The following is a 20,315-nucleotide window of genomic DNA, read 5'->3' as shown; positions in this document are numbered from 1 at the left end:
AGTCATGCCAGTGACATGGCCTGCAGGACTACTTCCGATCCTGACTAAGGAGGAAATTGACGAGGAGGGAGTTGACGGTGTGGTTTGCAGGCGCTTGGATACAACAGGACAACGGGATTTAGGTGTCCCTGGACTGCTTACGGTCTTAGCCAAAGTTTCTGAACTTGACAGTAACTTTTTATGAACGCGCTGCAGGTGCCGTATAAGGGAGGATGTTCCTAGGTGGTTGACGTCCCTACCCCTACTTATTTCACCTTTACATATGGTACATATGGCAAGACAGTTGTTGTCCGGATTTGGATAGAAATATTGCCAGACCAAAGAGGTGGAATGTTTGGTCTTCTGCCCAGGCATGACCGTGATGGGCTTTTTCATCCCACGGACAACAACTGTCTCCCCCGGAGCCTGATTTAAACAAACCACATCACCATCAGAATCCTCCTCGCCAACTTCCTCCTCAGCGCCAGCTACACCAGTATCCTCATCCTGTTGTACTTCAACAGTGACATCTTCAATTGGCATATCAGCAAGTGGGTGCTCCTTTCAGCACTTGAAGGGGGCGTGCAAATGGTGGAAAGAGCCACCTCTTCCCGTCCAGTGCTGGGAAGGTCAGGCATCGCAACCACCACCACACTTGGACTCTCCTTGGGGATTTGTGATATCTTCTTAGAAAGCACAGTTCTTCGCTGTGCTTTTGCCAGCTTAAATCTTTTGATTTTTTTAGTGGGAGGAGGGCTTCCATCGTCATGTGAAGCTGAACCACTAGTCATGAACATACTAGGGATCGACCTTAGCCGTTCCTTGCCACTCCGTGTCGTAAATGGCATATTGGCAAGTTTACGTTTCTCTTCAGCTGATTTAAATGTTTTTTTCAAGGTCATTTTCCTGAACTTTGTCATTTGGGATTGTATGTGCCCTCTATTATGACATTGGGCATCGGCCTTGGCAGACGACGTTGATGGCATGTTATCGTCTATGTCATGACTAGTGGCAGCAGCTTCAGCACTAGGAGGAAGTGGTTCTTGATCTTTCTCTATTTTATTTTTATCGGAGAAAGTTTGGTCCTCCATTTATGTTATATCGATTTGATATATACGTGCGGCTAAACACAGAAAATATTTTTTTATTTTTGCTGGAGAGTAGTGCACTTTGTGGGTTACACCAGCCTTTAAGAAATGAGCCAGCCGGCTCTTTACTTATGGGACACAGGCGCACGCTTGGCGCTGCTTTGTTGATGCACGTGCGGCTACTGCGCACACAATTCACAAACACAGAAAATAATTTTTTTTTTGGTTTGGACTGGAGTGTACTTTGGGGGTTACAGCACCCTTTAACGGTCAAGCCAGCCGGCCCTTTACTTATGACACAGGCGCACGCTTGGCACTACTTTGTTGATGCACGTGCGGCTACTGCGCACACAATTCACAAACACAGAAAATAATTTTTTTTTTGTTTGGACTGGAGTGTACTTTGGGGGTTACAGCACCCTTTAACGGTCAAGCCAGCCGGCCCTTTACTTATGACACAGGCGCACGCTTGGCACTACTTTGTTGATGCACGTGCGGCTACTGCGCACACAATTCACAAACACAAAAAAAATATTATTTTTTTAGCACTTGGGGGGAGCACCCCTGATGGACAGAGCACCCCCTGGACAACACTACAGCACCCCTTTAGGACTGGGACACTGCACAGGACTTTGGAGTGGACACAGCCCCTATGGACAACTGACTGCACAACACAGTCCAGCCAGCCCCTATGGACTTTGAAGTAGTGGACACAGCCCCTATTAACAACAGCAGCACAGCACAACACAGCCAGCCCCTATGGACTTTGAAGTAGTGGACAACAGCAGCACTACACTACACAGCCCAGCCAGCCCTAACTCCCACCCTCCCTCTTCACTGTCCACAGCCGAGTGAGAAAATGGCGCCGACGCGGGTACCTTATATAGGATCCAAAACCCGCGAGACTCGGAAGGCGGGAAGATGACGTTTTGCCTCGATTTCAGAATCCGAGTCAGGCGGGAAAAGTCGAGCCTGACTCGGATCGGACTCGGATTGGGGGGGCTCGGGGGGGTTCGGATTTCAGAAATCCGAACCCGCTCACCCCTAGTTTATAGTTACATATACAGGTTTAGTCTCACATATCCAAATATTCCGAAATACGGAATATTCCGAAATACGGATATTTTTTTAGCATGACTGAGATAGTGAAACCATTGCTTTTTGATGGTGCAATGTACACAAACTTTATTTAAGGCACAAAATGATTACAAATATTGTATAAAATTACCTTCAGGCTTTGTGTATAAGGTGTATTTGAAACATAAATTAATTTTATGTATGTACACAAATTTTGATTGAGCCACAAACTTATTGTATTCACCTATATATATATTCACAGACTTATTCCTTATATATTTGTGCATGCACAATATTTGTCTTTTTTGTAAAATATTGTATAAAACTACCTACAAACTGTGTGTATAAGGTGTATATAAAACATAAAAGCATTCTGTGTTTAGATTTGGGTCCCTTTCCCAAGATATTTCATAATAGTATGTACATTCCAAAATACGGAATACTCCAATATCCAAAATACCCCTGGTCCCAAGCATTTTGGATATGGGAAACTCAACCTGTACTCATATAGAGAAACATACTGTATACAGACTCCTATACATAGATATACATACATATTCCCTTTTATAGTGGAAAACATGCCACCTGTGTATTTATACTATACTGTACATGCTTTATTATATTGGTACACATATACTCATAACTCATATACAGTACATATAAAAATACCCACAAAATGACCCCAATGTACAGATTTGCACATATATTTATATATACAGAAATATAGGTGGTTACAAACACTCATATACATATAAAAACACCCACATAATGACCCCCATGTACTGTACACATATTGGCAGTGTCACATATATTCATATATACAGAAATATAGCAGGTACATACACTCAGACATAGAAATGCCCACACATACTGTACAGACACTCATTTACACATACACAGAAGTACCTACTATACCAGTTGCACATTGGAGGCTTTTGATTAAGCCTCCAATAAGGAAGCAAAACGTGTCAGAGGACTTTCTGCTGCCACTGGATTGTCATTGTGGAGTGACTGCTAAAACCCAACTACCCTCTTCTCTATTTGTTATCAATTGGAAATCCGCAGACTAGAGGGACTACTCACCCGTCTTTTGCCACCTGGGGCCATCACAAGCTGACTTAAAATTCTGCCCGTGGAGCTGCATGTTACACCAGAGATCTGGGTACTGCAGCATCACTGCTTTCCAAGGCAACGCTCTTTACTACAGGTATGGAGACCAGAGAGCGGACTCTGGATCTGATTCAGACCCGATCGCTAGGATGCGTTCGCACGCAGCCAGCTGATTGTTTGTATTCTGCACATGCGTACGCATCGCAATGCGCGTGTGCACAAACCAGTGCGAGTGATCAGAAAGCATTTGCTCGCTGCGCATAAACTGCCCGGCAGAATGAGTGACAGGAGATGCCGTTTGTGGGTGGTGACAGGGGCTGGCCCCTAGAAACAGAGGAGTGGAGGTGTGAACACAGGCGTGCTTGAATATTTTAAGTGCGTTTCAGAGATGTGTGCATAATTAAAAGGCAGCGTCATTGTACACATCACTTGGTAGTATTCAATCTCAGTGCTTGCGGCAGGGTATGGTCAACCACAAGTGATACGATCGCATCCGATGGTACTCAATGTTGCCGATGGTTGCATACACTTCCTGAAGATGACGTGCGCAAGTGGGCATCTTAAAACAGGCTGGTGGGAGTCTGCATACACAATGCGAACGCACGTCAAGACATAGTGGGTGTGCTAATGCCTTGCCATGCGATCGCCTGCCTTGACAATTTTGCATACACATCTAGCGTGCGGGTCTGAATCAGGTCCTCTGTATTTTCCTTGTGGACGATGTGGTGAGGTCCCCATGCGGACAACTTTAACATGCACATAAACTTATTTATTTAGTATAAACTTATTTATTTAGTATTGATGGTCTAGAGGTAGATTCCTTAGGTCACACAATATATACGAGAACAGTATCCAAGTGGCTTGCTATTACTAAATATACTGCTAATAATAGGATATTAATCTGTATGAAGTATTGTTTTAGTGTTATTGCTGTTATTGTTATATTTGATTATAAAGGCACAGTCGTGCCCTTATATTAAGGCTGAATCTAAAAAAATGGAATTCTCCCATAGTGGTCTGTTCAGGGCAGGAGAGAGAAAAGATAAGGGAGAGAAGTGAGTCAAGCAGGGAGGAAAAAGAAACATTGTCAAATAGCCTCAATGTTACGCTTAGTGCTAGTAGCCTTAGGAGGTAGAGGAGGGGAACGAGAGAGTGATACGTTACAATAGAGAAGGTGATGGTCAGAGAGGGGGAATTGGAGTAATTAGAAATGTCACAATGGTGAGTGAAGACCAGATCACGTGCGTGCTCACTCACATGGGAGGATGAGGAGGTCCATTGGGAGAGGCCAAATGAAGATGTGAGGGTAAGGAGTTTAGAGGCAGAGGATGCTGTGGGAATATCAATTGGAACATATGCACACATTATATATATATATATATATATATATATAAACTTCATAACATAAACATAGCCACAATCAGAGTGCCCTTTTTGGCTGTAGCATGTATTAATTTATTAAAACAATAAAAATTCAGTGCACTGATATCCATTAATTTCATTCATAAGCCAAGGTGGAGAATTAGTTGTCCCAGAAGGACACAACTGAAACAAATGTTTTCAGAAGTTGTTTTTGGTTTCATAGTTACACAGCATCTTCTGCAACTATTGACCTGATTCAGCAAAGGACAGAATTGTAAAGCCGCACACAAGCAGCTTTGCAATTCCATCCTTGCTAAAATGCAAGTGAAGTAGGAGGTGTCTGACCTTGCCACTCCTGGAAAAGGGGGGCGAGATGCCCGTTTCCAGGAACGCAGGCTACTCACCCCTGCATTGCTCCATAAACGCCTCTGCCTGTCAGTTAATCATAAATTAAGAGGGAGGTCCAGGCACAGAGCATTTTGTCCCTCCTAGAATGGGTCACGTTGAGAGGTATGCTGCATGGCTCCTGCTTTAAACGGACTTCACTAGCAGCAGTTCCAGTATTCCCGCTGCTAATTAATTTCACCCGCAAGCACTTGCATTGCACTGATCTTGGGTGGCCTAAAGGCAACGATTCCAGCATTCCTGTGACCTACTAAGTTGATAACCACAGCTCAGGACAGAAAAACTGTCCACACTTTCCTAAGAAATTAAGGTGCTGTGGGTCTGATTCAGTAATGATCACTATTGCGTATGCAACTGCGAATTTGTACGGAATTCAGCTGCATATGTATGCTAATGCCTGCCATTGCTCATCTGGGATACAGACGCCCACTGCTGCTTGCTCACATCCGTACTACCTCACATTCCTGAGTATACAACGGTACCATGGACACACATCAGCCCATCACGCAACATTTACACCAGGTCTGACCAGCCGCAGAAACTGCAAGTCTCGTCGCACGCTGTGTATGCAATCGCAGTGGCTAATTCATACACGCCCAGGAAATGACATTCAAACAGACACGCCTGCGTTTTTCCAGCCACTCCCTCGTCATCACCCCCAAACGCTCACGGCCTGTCACTCACTCTGCGATCTATTCCTCAGTGTGTCGGTAATCACAGTGCGATCGCAGTGCACACACAGTGCATAGCATACGCAGTGTTTAACAATTGATCGATCTGCGCACGTAATTGCAATCGTTATGCTGCTGAATCAGGCCCTGTGTTTTAACAACTACAATGACATGACATATCATAGGTTTTCAATACATCGTACTGCTGGTATGCTTTGGATATTATTAGCCCTGTCAGTTGACATTGGATGTTTCATGTTGCCATAAAGGTGACACAGTTGCAGAAGATGCTGTGTAACTATCAAACCAAACACAACTTCTGAGTACATTTGTTTCAGTTGTGTCCTTCTGGGATAACTAATTCTCCACCTTGTCTTAAGAATTATATTAATGGATTAGTGACTTACGTGCACTGCTGAATCAGACCCAATATTACTTATTTAAATGTAAAATATACCAGTGAAGTGTTCCTTTAATTTCTGGAAGCTATACACATACTTCCACTACAGTAGCTGCAGGTATATGTAATATAACCACTATTAAGCACCATGGGTATAAGTGGTGATTTTTTCATCCACTATTGTATGCCTTTTTTTGTCATTTCTCAATACCTGCTTAGGCCCAAGGTGCCCAAGCCTGTGCTAAGCTATAAAAAAGTATTCTTCCCTTCCCTGTTACAGTCTCCAGAGGCCTCCCGGCTCTCTCACCTCACTGGCACATGCTTCTGCACCGCAACCTGACAGAATGTAACCCATCTGGAATAGCTTCCTGCAATTTATTTGCAATGGCTTTATAACTCTAAATCCACCTGTAACCATGATGTCAGGAGTGCTGCAGCTACAGTATGAGTTTGATCTGTGCAGGGTTACTATACATGGCATTCCTGCACACTAAACATTGCACCTCTCCACCATGACAGGCTGGAGACAGGAGCTGAGATAGCAAGCACATATTTTATACTAATAATAAAATATAAACCTTGGCGGGAGAAACCTTTTAAAAATGCCTACCCATATATATGTAACCCTTTAGAGACCTGAGCCCTTATTCGTAAGAATACTCTTCAATTCACTAGCATCCATCCAATGAAGTTGATAAAAGATCCTGGCTGACCAGTTGTACTAAACTCACTATACATCAATTTAATATCTTAGGCCATCTTATAGTTCTGCTATCCTGCTGTCACCTAGAAGCCTCCAGTTGAGACTAAATAATTGATGTATTCAATCCAGACTATACTTTATCTGTCCTATCAGTCAGGGACAGCCTGCCTCTGTAAGCATGAACAGCCAATGGACTGCTTATATAATATACCACCTGGGCTCTGGTTACTACATTGGGCAGGTGAACAGTATTCTGCATCTGAATGTTTTACCACAACCTCAGTCTGGCAATTTACTTTACCCTCCTTCTCTGAGAGCTACAGTATGATGATCAGATCACAGCTGGATATCCATGTTCCTCCTCTGATGATCTCCACAATCTCTTTGTTGGAAGCAGTCGCATTCACAACTTTAATATTCCACAGTCTCTTCTCATTCGAACTGCACCAAACTACAGGAAGCTATTCATCAATGGCCACTTTATTATTGGTGGCTGATTATAATTTTGCCTTTCCATAGATATATAGAAGTGTCATACATTCTGGTTGAATCCAGACATTGGTGACACAACTTGAGAAAGCCAAGAGCACCAGCACCATGGTACTTGCGAAGAGCCACAGCTAAAAACTATGAATGGAAGAGAGTAATGGGGAATGACCAAGGTTATTAGCTGAGATAGAAAGACCTGTCCCAAATCCCACCTGCCTGTACCTTGAGTATGCTCTGGCCTGGGACTGACCGGGGGACTACAAATATATATTACAGTATCTCTGCTTACTAGCATTAAGGGCACAACCAAGAAGGAACGCTACAAAGAACCAGGGTACTCACCGCAAACTGCACAATCTCCTCATGATTGTTGTCTTCTGAAATCACCTGCAACCTATTCAGGGATGAAAACAACAACCCTCCAACACAGGGCTTACCTAACTCCTCAATAGTATGTACCATACACTTTAGTTCTAACAACAACAACAAATAACAATAACCAGTGCACTGACCTTAGCAACAATCTATGTGGCCCGCTAAACCGCGCAACAATCTAACACATGAACTACTGTAGGTGAGATGTACTACTCTGTCTCCACTAACATACCACCAGCTAAATAAAGTCAGTTAATACTCCAAATGAGATAATGCCTAGTGCCATCTATGTGAAGTGGACCTAGTGCCCGAAAATGTGTCTCACAAACATGGAATGCCTTACCTATTATGGATGCTTCAGGTGCTGGACAGGCAACAACAGAGGGAAGTGTTTGCTCTTTTGCCTTCCCGAGGTGCCTCACTGTCCATTGGTCTTACGAACAATCCTCAACTTGACAGGGCTGTGACTCTTAGCTTTACTCAAGGCATCTTCTGTACTTGATCAGCTGACTGCCATGGTCCTCATGGCTCTGCCATAATGTTCTCTCCACAGTGACGACTGACGCTGTGGCGGTTTGGCAGGTCGCAATTCGCCCGCCTGCAGTGAGCCCTGATTGGATCGCTGTGGCAACCTCTCATTTTGGATCTCTAGTTCTTCCAATACTGGGAATTGCTCCAGAACTTACAAGGACAGAGAGTGTAGCATATAAGTCCACCTTCTCATCTGATGGCAACAGTATGGAGTTCTTATTATCTATACACACTTCCTTAATTGTTGTTCAGCTACAGTACTGTACCATATATATCAAACTCATACATGATCTTAACTTGCAAGATCATATATACCATCATTACCTTATATTTCCTGTCATTGATTAGTGATTACACTAATGCTGTCACTGCTGCGTATGTGTGCAGCTGCTGTACAAAAATATATGCAAATGTTGCAGCCACCTGGAGAAGTATTGAGACGCAGGGGCATATCTATAATGGGTGCAGGGTGTGTGGTGCACACGGGCCTCTGGATCCAGGGGGGACCGCACCGCACACTCTGCACCCATATTATCTAAGTCTTACCTCTCCGAGGTCACACGTCAAGTGTCTCAGCCCTTCGCAAATTGCCACAAAATGGCCGCCACAGCCATTTCCCCAGCATTTTGCGCATGCACAGTCAGGAAATAGCCGGTAAAATGGCGGCCATGCCTTTTCCCCGGTGATCTTTGCATGCGCAGTAAACTCTGGGTACAAACTAGTGGCCAGAGTCTACTGATGCTGTGGCCACTGGCAGTCAGCCTTCAGTCTGCTGGTGGCCGCCGGGGATAGAGGAGGGGGCCCCGGATGGTGAATGCACACGGGCCTCCTTCTCTCTTAATACGCCCCTGTTGAGACGCCCACCTGCAGCTTTGCAAAAGCATCTGTCGCAGCATCAGCATACAAAAATGCAGTATCAGTGGCAGATCATTTGATTGTCGCAGTCCAGAGTTACCCTATGGTCCTGCACAATGTCCATGGGAACTGAGACACTGAAGTCAGTTTTCTTGCATACGGAATCACAGGCGCAGGCTCTGACACGCTTTTGAAATGGTCACAATACACCTGCATTTTTTGCCGCCACTCCGTGTTACCCAAAGGCTCCCTGACTGTCAATCACACTGAGAATAAATAGTTGCTATGAGCAACTATGGTAATGCATATTCACACATACGACTTAGACGTATGCAAAGTATGACTATTATTGCTTAACGGCGTAAACATCGGCACACATACAACTCTGTATCAGGCCCAATGTACGTAAGTTATTAGTATCATAATCCCTTCAATATACAGAGCTGCATATGGCAGTGATTCATAAATAAGCTAACATAAAACACAATAATAATGTCACATGTTATAGTCCTGAAGGTTGGATCAGCTTTGAAAATGTATGCCTCCATTGTGTGTACTATAATGTTTTACTCCATCATAATTTCATAACCAGGTATGATCTATGGATAAGTGTCAACTACTGTTCTGATATGATATTAGTTTATGGCTTGTAGTAAAGAAAACAGCCTAATCAATATACACTATGCTGTAGAATTTATAGAATGTCATAGTTTCATCTGTACATTGATTTCGTTGATGAATGAGAGTCTGTGACTAACCCTGTCATGTATTACTTATTGTGCACAGATTCGCTGGAATGTGTGAAATGTGCTCTAGAGTACTGGTCCAATATACAAAGAGATCGCTGTGTACTGAAGAAATTGGAATACATTTCTCTGAAAGAGACATTGGGATCGGTGTTGTTTGGAGGTGTACTGTTTGGAACCTTTCTTACACTATGCATTATCATCATTTTTCTCTACCACAGATATAATCCCATTGTACGTGCAAACAATTCACACCTGAGCTTTTGTACTCTTGTTGCTATCAAACTGTGCTTTCTATTTTCAGTTACATATTTGGGACAACCCTCCCATTTGTCCTGTCTGCTGAGGAATTCTGGATTCGGCATCACATTTGCCTTCTGCATTTCCTGCATTTTGGGTAAAACCATTGTAGTAATTGTGGCATTTAAGGTGCAACATCCTGGCAGAAACACTGTTTCTTTATTCAGCCGAACAAAACAAATAATATTAATTTCTCTATGCACTTCTTTTCAGATTGTTCTGTGCACAGCTTGGAACATATTATCGCCTCCACAGCCTGTACAGAACACATCGTATGATAGTCCCACAATCACTTTACAATGTGACGTTGGTTCGCTTGTGGCCTTTTCTCTTGCTCTGGGATATATTGGGCTCCTGGTGTGTATCTCTTTCACTCTGGCTTTCTGTGTACGGAACTTACCATATATTTATAATGAAGCCAAGTTGATAACATTTAGCATGGTGATTGTCTCTGCTGTGTGGATAACATTCATTCCGACCTATCTCAGTTCTCCAGGAAAATACTTAGAAGCTGTACAAATGTTTGCAATATTATTTTCCTGCTATGGTCTTCTGATTTGCTTATTTGCACCAAAGTGTTACATCATTTTATTACAGCCAAAAAAAAAGATTGAACGATGTATGAAGGGTAACAATTGAGGGAACGTATGGAATATTTTTTTGTTTTTACATTTTATGATATGCAATTTAAAATACTGAAAACAATTGCTTAATTTTTTAACAATTAGCCAACTACATTTATAATAACAGAAAGACAGTAAAAAGTGCATACATAAGGGGTTATGTACTAATAATCACAGAACTGCCGTGATTATTATCTATCCATATCTCCAGGGATAGTTTCATTTTTAATAAAAATATCGCTGCTATATACAAAGGGGAACTCACAGGGACAGCAGTTGCGGCAATATATATATCCCCGGCAAATTGTAGAAGTCTTTCACAGAAGTGAAAGAGTTCCCTGACGGAAGCTGACAGTACGCACAGAGGGCCTGATTCAGACCCGCTCGCGAGCGCTGAGCGCTCGCAAGTTGGTCGATGTTGGGCCAGTGTGCATGCACATGCGCGAGACCCGGATAGCGACGGTCAAGCCGTCGCTATGGGTCTGCTGTCGATGGTGAGTGACAGCACGCCCCCTTTGTTGGGCGTGCCGGGGGCGTGGCTGGTCAGACGGAGGCGTTCCCATGGGAACGCCTACCGTCTGGGGCCGGCCCCACTGACATCACAAGTGATGTCAGTGGGAGTGCTTTTGGCTCTGATAGAGCCAAAAGCACTCCAGGGCTTGCGGCAGCGAGACCCTACCACAAGGGTCTCGTCGCAAGCCCGATGGTCGCGATGGTCTTGACCATCGCGACCATCTTTTTGGCCCCTCGCTATAGCTGTGGGTGGTCACCCACAGCTATGTGAGCGGCCAGGAGGCCGCTCTAAAATTCAGAGGGATGGCCCTCTTTCAGAGTGAGCGCTCTGTCAGAGCGCTTGCTCTGAATCAGGGCCGGCCTTCTTGTTTTTTAGAGCTGCCTCCTGGCTGCTCGCATAGCTGTGGGTAACCACCCACAGCTAATGCGAGCGGCCAGGAAGATGGTCGCGATTGTCAAGACCATCTTGACCATCAGGCTTGCAACGAGATCCTTGTGGTAGGGTCTCGTTGCCGCAAGCCCCAGAGAGATTTCGGCTCAAACAGAGCCGAAATCTCTCCCATTGACATCACTTGTGATGTCAGTGGGGCCGGCCCCAAACGGAAGCGTTCACATGGGAACGCCTCCGTTTGGGCAGCCACTCCCCTGGCACGCCCACCAAAGGGGGCGTGCTGTCACTCAACATCGACAGCACGCCCCCTTTGGTACGAGACCCGGAGCGACGGTTTGTCCATTGCTATCCGGGTCTCGCACATGCGCACGACGGAGCCGGCTCTGTCGTGCTCATGTGCACTGGGCCACCATCGACCCGCTTGCGAGCACATAGTGCTCGCGAGCGGGTCTGAATCAGGCCCAGTGTCAGCTTCCAGAGGCGACCAGGGGAAAGGTCTCTCTCCTGCACCTGGAGCCTCCATAGGCTTAAAGTAGTTTACACCATCTGAAGATGGTCTAAACTACTGGGGCCAAACTCCGAAAAACTTTGCTTTTTGGACTTTAGTACATAGGGGTCAGAACGTAGTCCATAATAATGGGGACTGCAATTTGAAGTGCTAATTAGCACTTTGCGCGAGATTTCTGTGAATACATAAAATTTCTGCATAAGTTTATGCAAAAAACAGCTTGATGCATACAGTAGGCCTCTTAGTCTTATTTGTGACGTTTTTCATTGGTATGCTTTACATCAAGTTCGATAAGGTTATATAACTTGTAATAGGTAATTGCCACTATCTATCTCTATCTTAAACAGAGCTTTCTTGATGTGGTTGCATTTTTTAGATAAATAGCTTAATTTTTTACTTAATTTTAGTCTGATTTAGAGTATTTTAAGCATTGTTATTGCAAAAGAAGACGTATGCAAACTGATTTTATAATTAACACAAAGTTATATGAGCATTGTATACTTATATGCTTAATACAGAAACATGGACTCAACATATTTGTTAAATTAATCTTATGATTTTGACTAACAGATTCTAGAACAAAGTATGAACATTAAAAAGAATAAAGCAGGAAGGGTATACACAATAAATTGATAATATGAAACATAAAACAAAAGTTACAGAGACATTTGTGTCCATATTCCTATAATGGCAAAGTACTCAAGTTGGATGTACTTAATTGGATGGCGAGGAAGAGTGATGGGGAAGGGAACTCTAAGGTATGTATTTATCAGGGTGTTATAATGTATCGAGTAAAGGTTCATAAAATGTTTTGAAATTATCAGGTTGATTGATTAATTATTATGTGTGCCTCCAAGGATTGGGGTGAAAAATATTATAATTTAGACATTTCATTGCTGGCCTGGAGAGAGTTTATAATATATTATTGGGAACCCATCAGTTCTTGGGCTCTTCCCATCGGGCGTTGTTGCAAGCACTTGGTATAATCTTATTTTTGGTAAACAAGTATTTCAGAAAGTCATGCAGATCTTCCTAGACATGTGGGAATTCTGCCATAGAAAAAACTTTCTAATTGGAATTCGAGACATGTTATATCAGAAAGGGGTGGGGTTTCTGTAATAGACATTGATTTCTTTGTCATATTTATTTTAATGTTTTTAGGTTAAGGCTCTGAGGGCCTGATTCAGACCCGCTCGCGAGCGCTGAGCGCTCGCAAGTGGGTCGATGTTGCCCTAGTGCGCATGCGCACGACGGAGGCTGCTCCGTCATGCGCATGCGCGAGACCCGAATAACGATGGCCAGGCCGTCGTTATGGGTCTCGCACCAAAGGGGGCGTGCTGTCGATGGTGATTGACAGCACGTCCCCTTTGGTGGGCGTGCTGGGGGCGTGGCTGCCCTGACGGAGGCGTTCCTATGGGAATGCTTACCGTCTGGGGCCGGCCCCACTGACATCACTAGTGACATCACTAGTGATCACTAGTGATGTCAGTGGGAGTGCTTTTGGCTCTGATAGAGCCAAAAGCACTCCTGGGCTTGCGGCAGCGAGACCCTACCACAAGGGTCTCGTCGCAAGCCCGATGGTCGCGATGGTCTTGACCATCATTTTGGCCGCTCACTATAGCTGTGGGTGGTCACCCACAGCTATGCGAGCGGCCAGGAGGCCGCTCCAAAATGAAGGAGGGACGGTCCTGATTCAGAGCGAGCGCTCTGTCAGAGCGTCCGGCTCTGAATCAGCGCCTGAGTCATTTGGGCAGCACAGTTGGTGTAGTGGTCAGCATTACTGCCTTATATCCCTGAGATCATGAGTTTAATTCATGACCAATGCACTATATGTGTGTAGTTTGTATGTACTCCATGTTTGGTGTTTTTTTCTGTGGGTGCTCCAGTATCCTCCCACACTACAAAAACATATATATAGGTTAATTGACTTCTGACAAAAAAAATAACTTTAGTATGTACAGTAAAGGTGTGTTTGTCGTAGTGGTATGGAAGAAAGATTGTAAGGGGCAGGGACTGAAGTATTCTCCGTAAACGCTGAGAAATAATTGTGCGCTATATAAATAACTGTTAATAAATAAATTACAAATTGTATACACTTCCTTCTAATAACATGGGCCTCCCAGAAATGTAATCCTCTATTGCAACTTCCAATTAGGCTTTATAGTAAAAGATCATGCAGCGGCCAGGACCTGTGTCTAGTGGAAAGCGCTCTCAATTGTAATATAAATTAGGGTGTGGCAAATGATCCATCAGAAAATAGTAAATTCTAGAACAAGGCGTAAAATGTGTAGCACAGCTTTAAAAAAGCAATATAAATATACAGTGTGTAGTGCAGGGGCGATTTAAGAGGGTGGGGGGGGCCCGTGTGCAGCCTCCATTCGGTACCCCTCCTCTCTGGCAGCGCAGTAGATTCTAGCCTAATGCCAGAATCTACTGTGAAAGCGCAGGTCTCCGGGAAAATGGCACCTGTGCCTTATTTCCAGGGACATTTCTTCTGCACCTGTGCAAGTTAACGGGAAAATGGCCACCTCCATTCTCCCTATGATTATTGCTGCTCTTCAGCGCTGGCCCAGCGAGCACTCTGTAGACTGTGGAAAGGTAAGTATAACTATATATATGGGTGCAAGGTGTGCGGTGTGTGCCCCCCTGGACCCAGGTGCCCATGTGCACCACACACACTGCACCCATTATAGATATGCCCCTGGTGTGGTGGCACATAACCCCTCTGTGTTCTTTTTGTGATATACAAGTAATAAGTGATTAGTCATTTAACTTTTGAAACATACACACATTCCTACATTGGCATTACATGGCTGGCTGCATTTTTTCAGAATCCCTCCGTCTGTTCAACATGACTACTCTGTTCCTGATCTGCAAACATACATAAATGTTTTATCACTGGTTTCGTGGAATCATCATTCTCTACCGTTCACCAAGCTACGAGAACAGTTCTGCAGAAACATAGGTGTTATATAGAATCCACAAATGGTGCGCAGAAACGTTTTAAGGCCGAAACTCCAGAGTATATTAAAAATCACAATGCTGCTGGTTTAAATCCCTAGATGACAGCATGTCAGCATGAGGGCATGTCAGCCTTCCTATGAGACCTTGTAATCCTCACATCATTTTAAGCACTGTGAGCAGTGGTTCCAACTAGAGAACCCATCCAGCCTTTGCTCATTCACAGATCTGGCAGGCACGCCAAGTGTAGTGGAGTCAACTTTAAAATATGATAGAATCTGATATTTCTAACCCAAGTGAAATAATGGACTGTCAACTTAATTAACAATGGCGATACAGTGACAAAAGAGTGCTGGCAGAGATCCAAGATCCTAAATAGGAACAGACTCGGAGGTATCCAACAATGTTTTGCCATACTAAACTTCCTTACTTCTAGAACTGGAATTGTCCGGTACAGATACTCTCTCAGGGGTATATTTACTAAAGTGAGAGTTTTTAGAATTGGAGATGTTGCCCATAGCAACCAATCAGATTCTAGCTATAATCTTCTAGAAGGTGCTAGTTAAATGTTAAGTAGAATGATTAACATCTCCACTTCTAAAAACTCTCACTTTAGTAAATAATAAATATACCCCTCACACTGCTAAATATTAGGAAACTACTTAGTGCAGTGGATCCCAAACTTGGAGTCGTGGTTCTCTGGTATGCCTGGAGACACTTGCAGGGGTGCTACAGGTTGGTGGTCTAGGAAATATGAAATTATTTATGGTTAATGTTATAGGAAAAGCAGTGCTGCAAGCTGTCAATCATAAAATGTGTGGACAAATAGAAGCGCAGCCCTGTCCACACCACATAACTGAACCTACGGTAAGGTGGCACAGGGATTCCTGGAGAGGCAAAAACACCTGCAATCATAGACAGCCTTTGAAATATTTAGAATTAACTTGTGTATTGTGACAGCTGTATACTTTGTTTCCATTTTATTTATAAGAAAAAGTACAATTATTTTAAATTATTTAGTTTGACTGGGGCATATTAGGGCCCCAGGGTGCATCTTTTGTTTTCTAAATATTGTATTAAATTGGCTTTATATAATGATTCCAGGTAGATTTTACAATTGTTAACATTCAAACATTGAAGTAGTGAATTGTACTTCATTAACTGAATAATTTCTATTGAATTTCTCAATTAAAAACCTTTGGCCTAGGGGGGGACCGTAAAAAAATGCTGATACAATAGGGCACTGTGAACCACTGACTTATAGGATGGTACACAGTACTACATACAATAGAAACAACTCCAAAATGTATTTCTGCATAACCACTTCTTGTTTCTGTGTGTCAAATTGATTGTTCATACCATGATTTTACTACTTCACTGTTTGAATGTTAACAATTTTAAAATCTACCTGGAATCGTTATATAAAGCCAATTTAATACATTATTCAAAAAACAAAAGCAAGATGCTCCAGTCAAACTAAATTATTTAAAATAACTGTACTTTTTCTCATATATAAAATGGGAACAAAGCAAATAGTGCACACAGCTGTCACACAACACAAGTTAATTCTAAATATTTCAAAGGCTCTCTATGGTTGTAGGTGTTTTTGCCTCTCCACAAATCCCTGTGCTACTGTCACATCACAATTTGTACTTGTCACAGAAAATTTAAGATGAACTTCTAGCTGAGGCTACATCTTAAGTGTACAGCTAGGCGAGGTCTGAGCTGTGCAAGGTTTTCATTTCTCCAGCAATGGTCTGAAAGATGCATTTGTTCAGATTAAGCGCTCGCTCTGAATCAGGGCGTCTTTTTTTTTTTTTATGGAGCAGCCCACAGCTAATGCGAGCGGCCAGGATGATGGTCGCGATGGTCAAGACCATCGCGACCATCGGGCTTGCGACGAGACCCTTGTGGTAGGGTCTCGTGGCCGCAAGCCCCAGAGAGCTTTCGGCTCAAACAGAGACGAAAGCTCTCCCACTGACATCACTCGTGATGTCAGTGGGGCCGCCCCCAAATGGTAGGCGTTCCCATGGGAACGCCTCCGTTTGGGCAGCCACCCCTCCGACCCGCCCACCAAAGGGGGCGTGCTGTTACTCAACATCGACAGCATTTCAAAGCAAGGTTTAAACTATTGTAATACATTTCTCTGTAGTACAGTATGTATTTGTTTAATACTTTAACACCACTAAATTAATAATCATTCTGTAGTAATAAACACATAGGGGTAAATTTATTAAAGGTCGATTTGGCAATTTGAGTGATTTGAGGTGCGATTTTCACTCGATTTGGATTCGATTTTGGTTTTGAGTATTTACTAAAGGCCAAGGCCCGTATTCAAATTGAGCCGAGCCGTGTTAACTTAACGTGGCCCGGACTTAACAACGACTTTGCATGTTTTCCAGGCGTTAAATTATCGCGCTCGTGCCTGCGTATCCCCGTATTCAATTTTGAAAGTAGGCGAAAACGGGACCCGGCGATACTTGGATCGGCGGTAAAAAAACGAGAATTTTCGGGAAATAATTCTAGGACCCCCCCTAAAGATGTCCAGACATGGGGGATCACTATGGGTACCCCCGTTTTTGGCTGCAAAAGAAAGTCGTGTTTTTATATAGCTGCGGCAGGTGTTTTTTTTTCTGACTTTGAAGAAGTGATGCAGAAGAGCATTTAGCTTATTTTTTTCGTTTTTAAAAATAGTCCCATCAAATTTGGGGTACATGAAAATGGGTACTAGCATATTTTTAAGTCCCTAAAGTCATTTTTTTTAAATTCAGCAAAAATGCACCTGCCGGCGGCTATTACAAATCCCGACTTTCTTTAGGAGATAAAAATGGGGGTACCCGTAGTGATCCCCCTATGTCTAAACATCTTTAGGGGGTTTCCTGGAATTTTTCCCTAAAATTCCCGTTGTGTTTATACCTGTAAAAAAACGGGTTAAAAGTTTAAAAAAAAAAATTACACAGGGTCCCCCCCCCCAAAAAAAGCCAAACCAGCCCCAGGCTTGGCAGCCAGTGGTGGTTTCTAAAAATACGGGGAACAAAAAGTGTAGGGTTCCACCGTATTTTATAAGTATGTGTGAATGGGTTGGTGTGTGTAATAAAGTTATACTATCACGGTGTGTGTGTTTTGTTTTTTTTTAACTATTTATTTTACAGTGAAGTTGCAGGTGCCGCATGTCTGCTGGCACTTGTTGTTCCACAATTGCAAAATGGCAGGCATGCTGGTACTTGTAGTTCCACTGTAAAACACAATAGTTTTACATTATTTGGCCCCCATTACCTCCATACCCACCAAGCCAGGGGTATGGGGAAGAGCCCCGGGCTTCAGCGTAAGCCTGTGGTGCTCGGGAGGGAGGGGACCCTTGTTTGGGGAGTCCCCGACTCCCATGAGATCACCGGCTTGCGCGGACCGACTTGGGGTGCTAAGGCTTTGGACCTGGAGCCCCAGTGATTGGGTCTCCGGGCTGTGGCATTACACCCCGGTCGGTTGGGTCTGGTGCTGGTCTTAAATATAGGGGGTACCCCACGTCTTTTTTACCCCCTATATTTAAAACCAGCACTAGTCCCTGCAGCCTGGTGTTGGTTTCTAAAATACAGTAGAACCCTACACTTTTTGTTCCCCATATTTTTAGAAACCACCACTGGCTGGCAAGCCTGGGGCTGGTTTGGCTTTTGGGGGGGGGACCTTATGTAATTTTTTTTGTACCTTTTTACTACTTTTTTTTACAGGTTAAATAAAATGGGAATATTCAGGAAATATTCTAGGGTCCCCCCTAAAGATGTGTAGACATCGGGCATCACTATGGGTACCCCCACTTTTAACTACTGAAGGAAGTCGGGGTTTCTAATAGCCGCAGCAGGTGCATAAATGCGGCTTTGAATAAGGTGATGCAGAAGAGCATTTAGAAGTTTTTTTAGGGCAAAACAACTATGGCCATCAAATTTGGGGTACTTGAAAATGGGGTTCAGCATATTTTTAAGTTGCTAAAGTGACTTAAAAAAATTGTGAAAAACCCACCTGCCGCAAACACCTGCAATCAAAAAAACACTTGGGGCATACTTGGGGACACCCCTCCCAGAGTCAAGTTCACTATTTTTTAAGTTTGTACCCCAACTTTTTTTTTTTCACCCCCTTATTCAAAGTCAATTTTTGGGGTGCCCTTAATTTTTTTTTTTTTTACACAGATTACCTTTGGGGGACTGACTGAAGGCTGTACTGTGGGTTCCCGAAATGTTGCACCCCAAAACCCCAATTCTGCACTTTTTAACGCCTGCCATTCATAGGCGATACTTTACTGCCTATTACATTGCATGGACTTAACGCCTAGGCGGAAAGTCTTTCAAATTGAATACGGGGTAAAACTAAAACAGCCGATAATTACGTCATCAGTGGTAAATTACCGCGAATCCGGACTGAAGGTGCCCACACACATACCGATCTGCACACGATCCCACGATGTGTGCGATTTCCCCTGAACTCTCCCCGGCAGCTCCTACACACGATTTGGAGTAAAAAGCATCCAATCTGACTTAAGATCTATCGTGCATCTTAACTTTTTTTTTTTTTCCCAGTGCATTTTGTCCCAGATTGTCAGATCTGCCCTACTGCATGGCAGATCTGACGATGCGATGTGCGACCATCGGGGACGCGCATGGCATCGTGATCGTGAGTTAGGACTCACGATTTCCTCACGATTTGGCCATATTTTACACGATCTGTCGTCACGATTTGTCGGAGTCGGCCAGATCGTGTAAAATGTCGCTATATGTGTGGGCACCTTTAACGCCTCAAATTGAATATGGCCCCAAATCGCATGTAAAATCGGACTTCAAATCGCCCTCAAATCGACCACTGGAAAAACATTGGTACTTTTACATAGCCCAACACACAAATTACTATTATTTGATTTGAAATCGTCCTCAAAATGGGACTTCAAATCACTCTTCAAATCCCCAATACAATAGACCTGCTTCATGCTTTCGATTTGAGTATGAGCAGGTCGGATTGACACAGATACATGCAGACTTCAGTGACATGCCTGCATGTATCTCACTGTAAAAAGCAATTAAAGAGTTAAATCAAGAAAAAAATTGATGTGAGGTCACCCCCCAAAACACAACGAGCCCCGGACTTTGCCAACCCAGTTCTGGTTGACTAAGTACGTAGGGTCTCCCTGTACTTAGGGCCTGATTCAGAGCCGCTGGTAAGCGGCCGCTCGTTCGCTCCGAGCG

General features: G+C 43.6%; 1 protein-coding gene across 1 annotated transcript in view; it reads left to right on the top strand.

Moving 5' to 3' along the window:
• The window catches only part of LOC148505827 (extracellular calcium-sensing receptor-like), a 32,621-nt gene extending 21,891 nt beyond the window's left edge, over nt 1–10,730 (top strand). Inside the window, exon 6 of the mRNA XM_088447662.1 lies at nt 9,832–10,730. Coding sequence (XP_088303788.1) covers nt 9,832–10,730 — 899 coding nt within the window. The remainder of the gene's footprint in view (nt 1–9,831) is intronic.
• The last annotated feature ends 9,585 nt before the right edge of the window (nt 10,731–20,315 follow it).

This window comes from Taudactylus pleione, unplaced genomic scaffold (assembly GCF_031769625.1).
Source record: "Taudactylus pleione unplaced genomic scaffold, aTauple2 ptg000436l, whole genome shotgun sequence".
Lineage (NCBI taxonomy): Eukaryota > Metazoa > Chordata > Amphibia > Anura > Myobatrachidae > Taudactylus > Taudactylus pleione.
The sequence above is the reverse complement of the archived record's forward strand: the minus strand, read 5'-3'. Positions and strand labels throughout refer to the sequence as shown.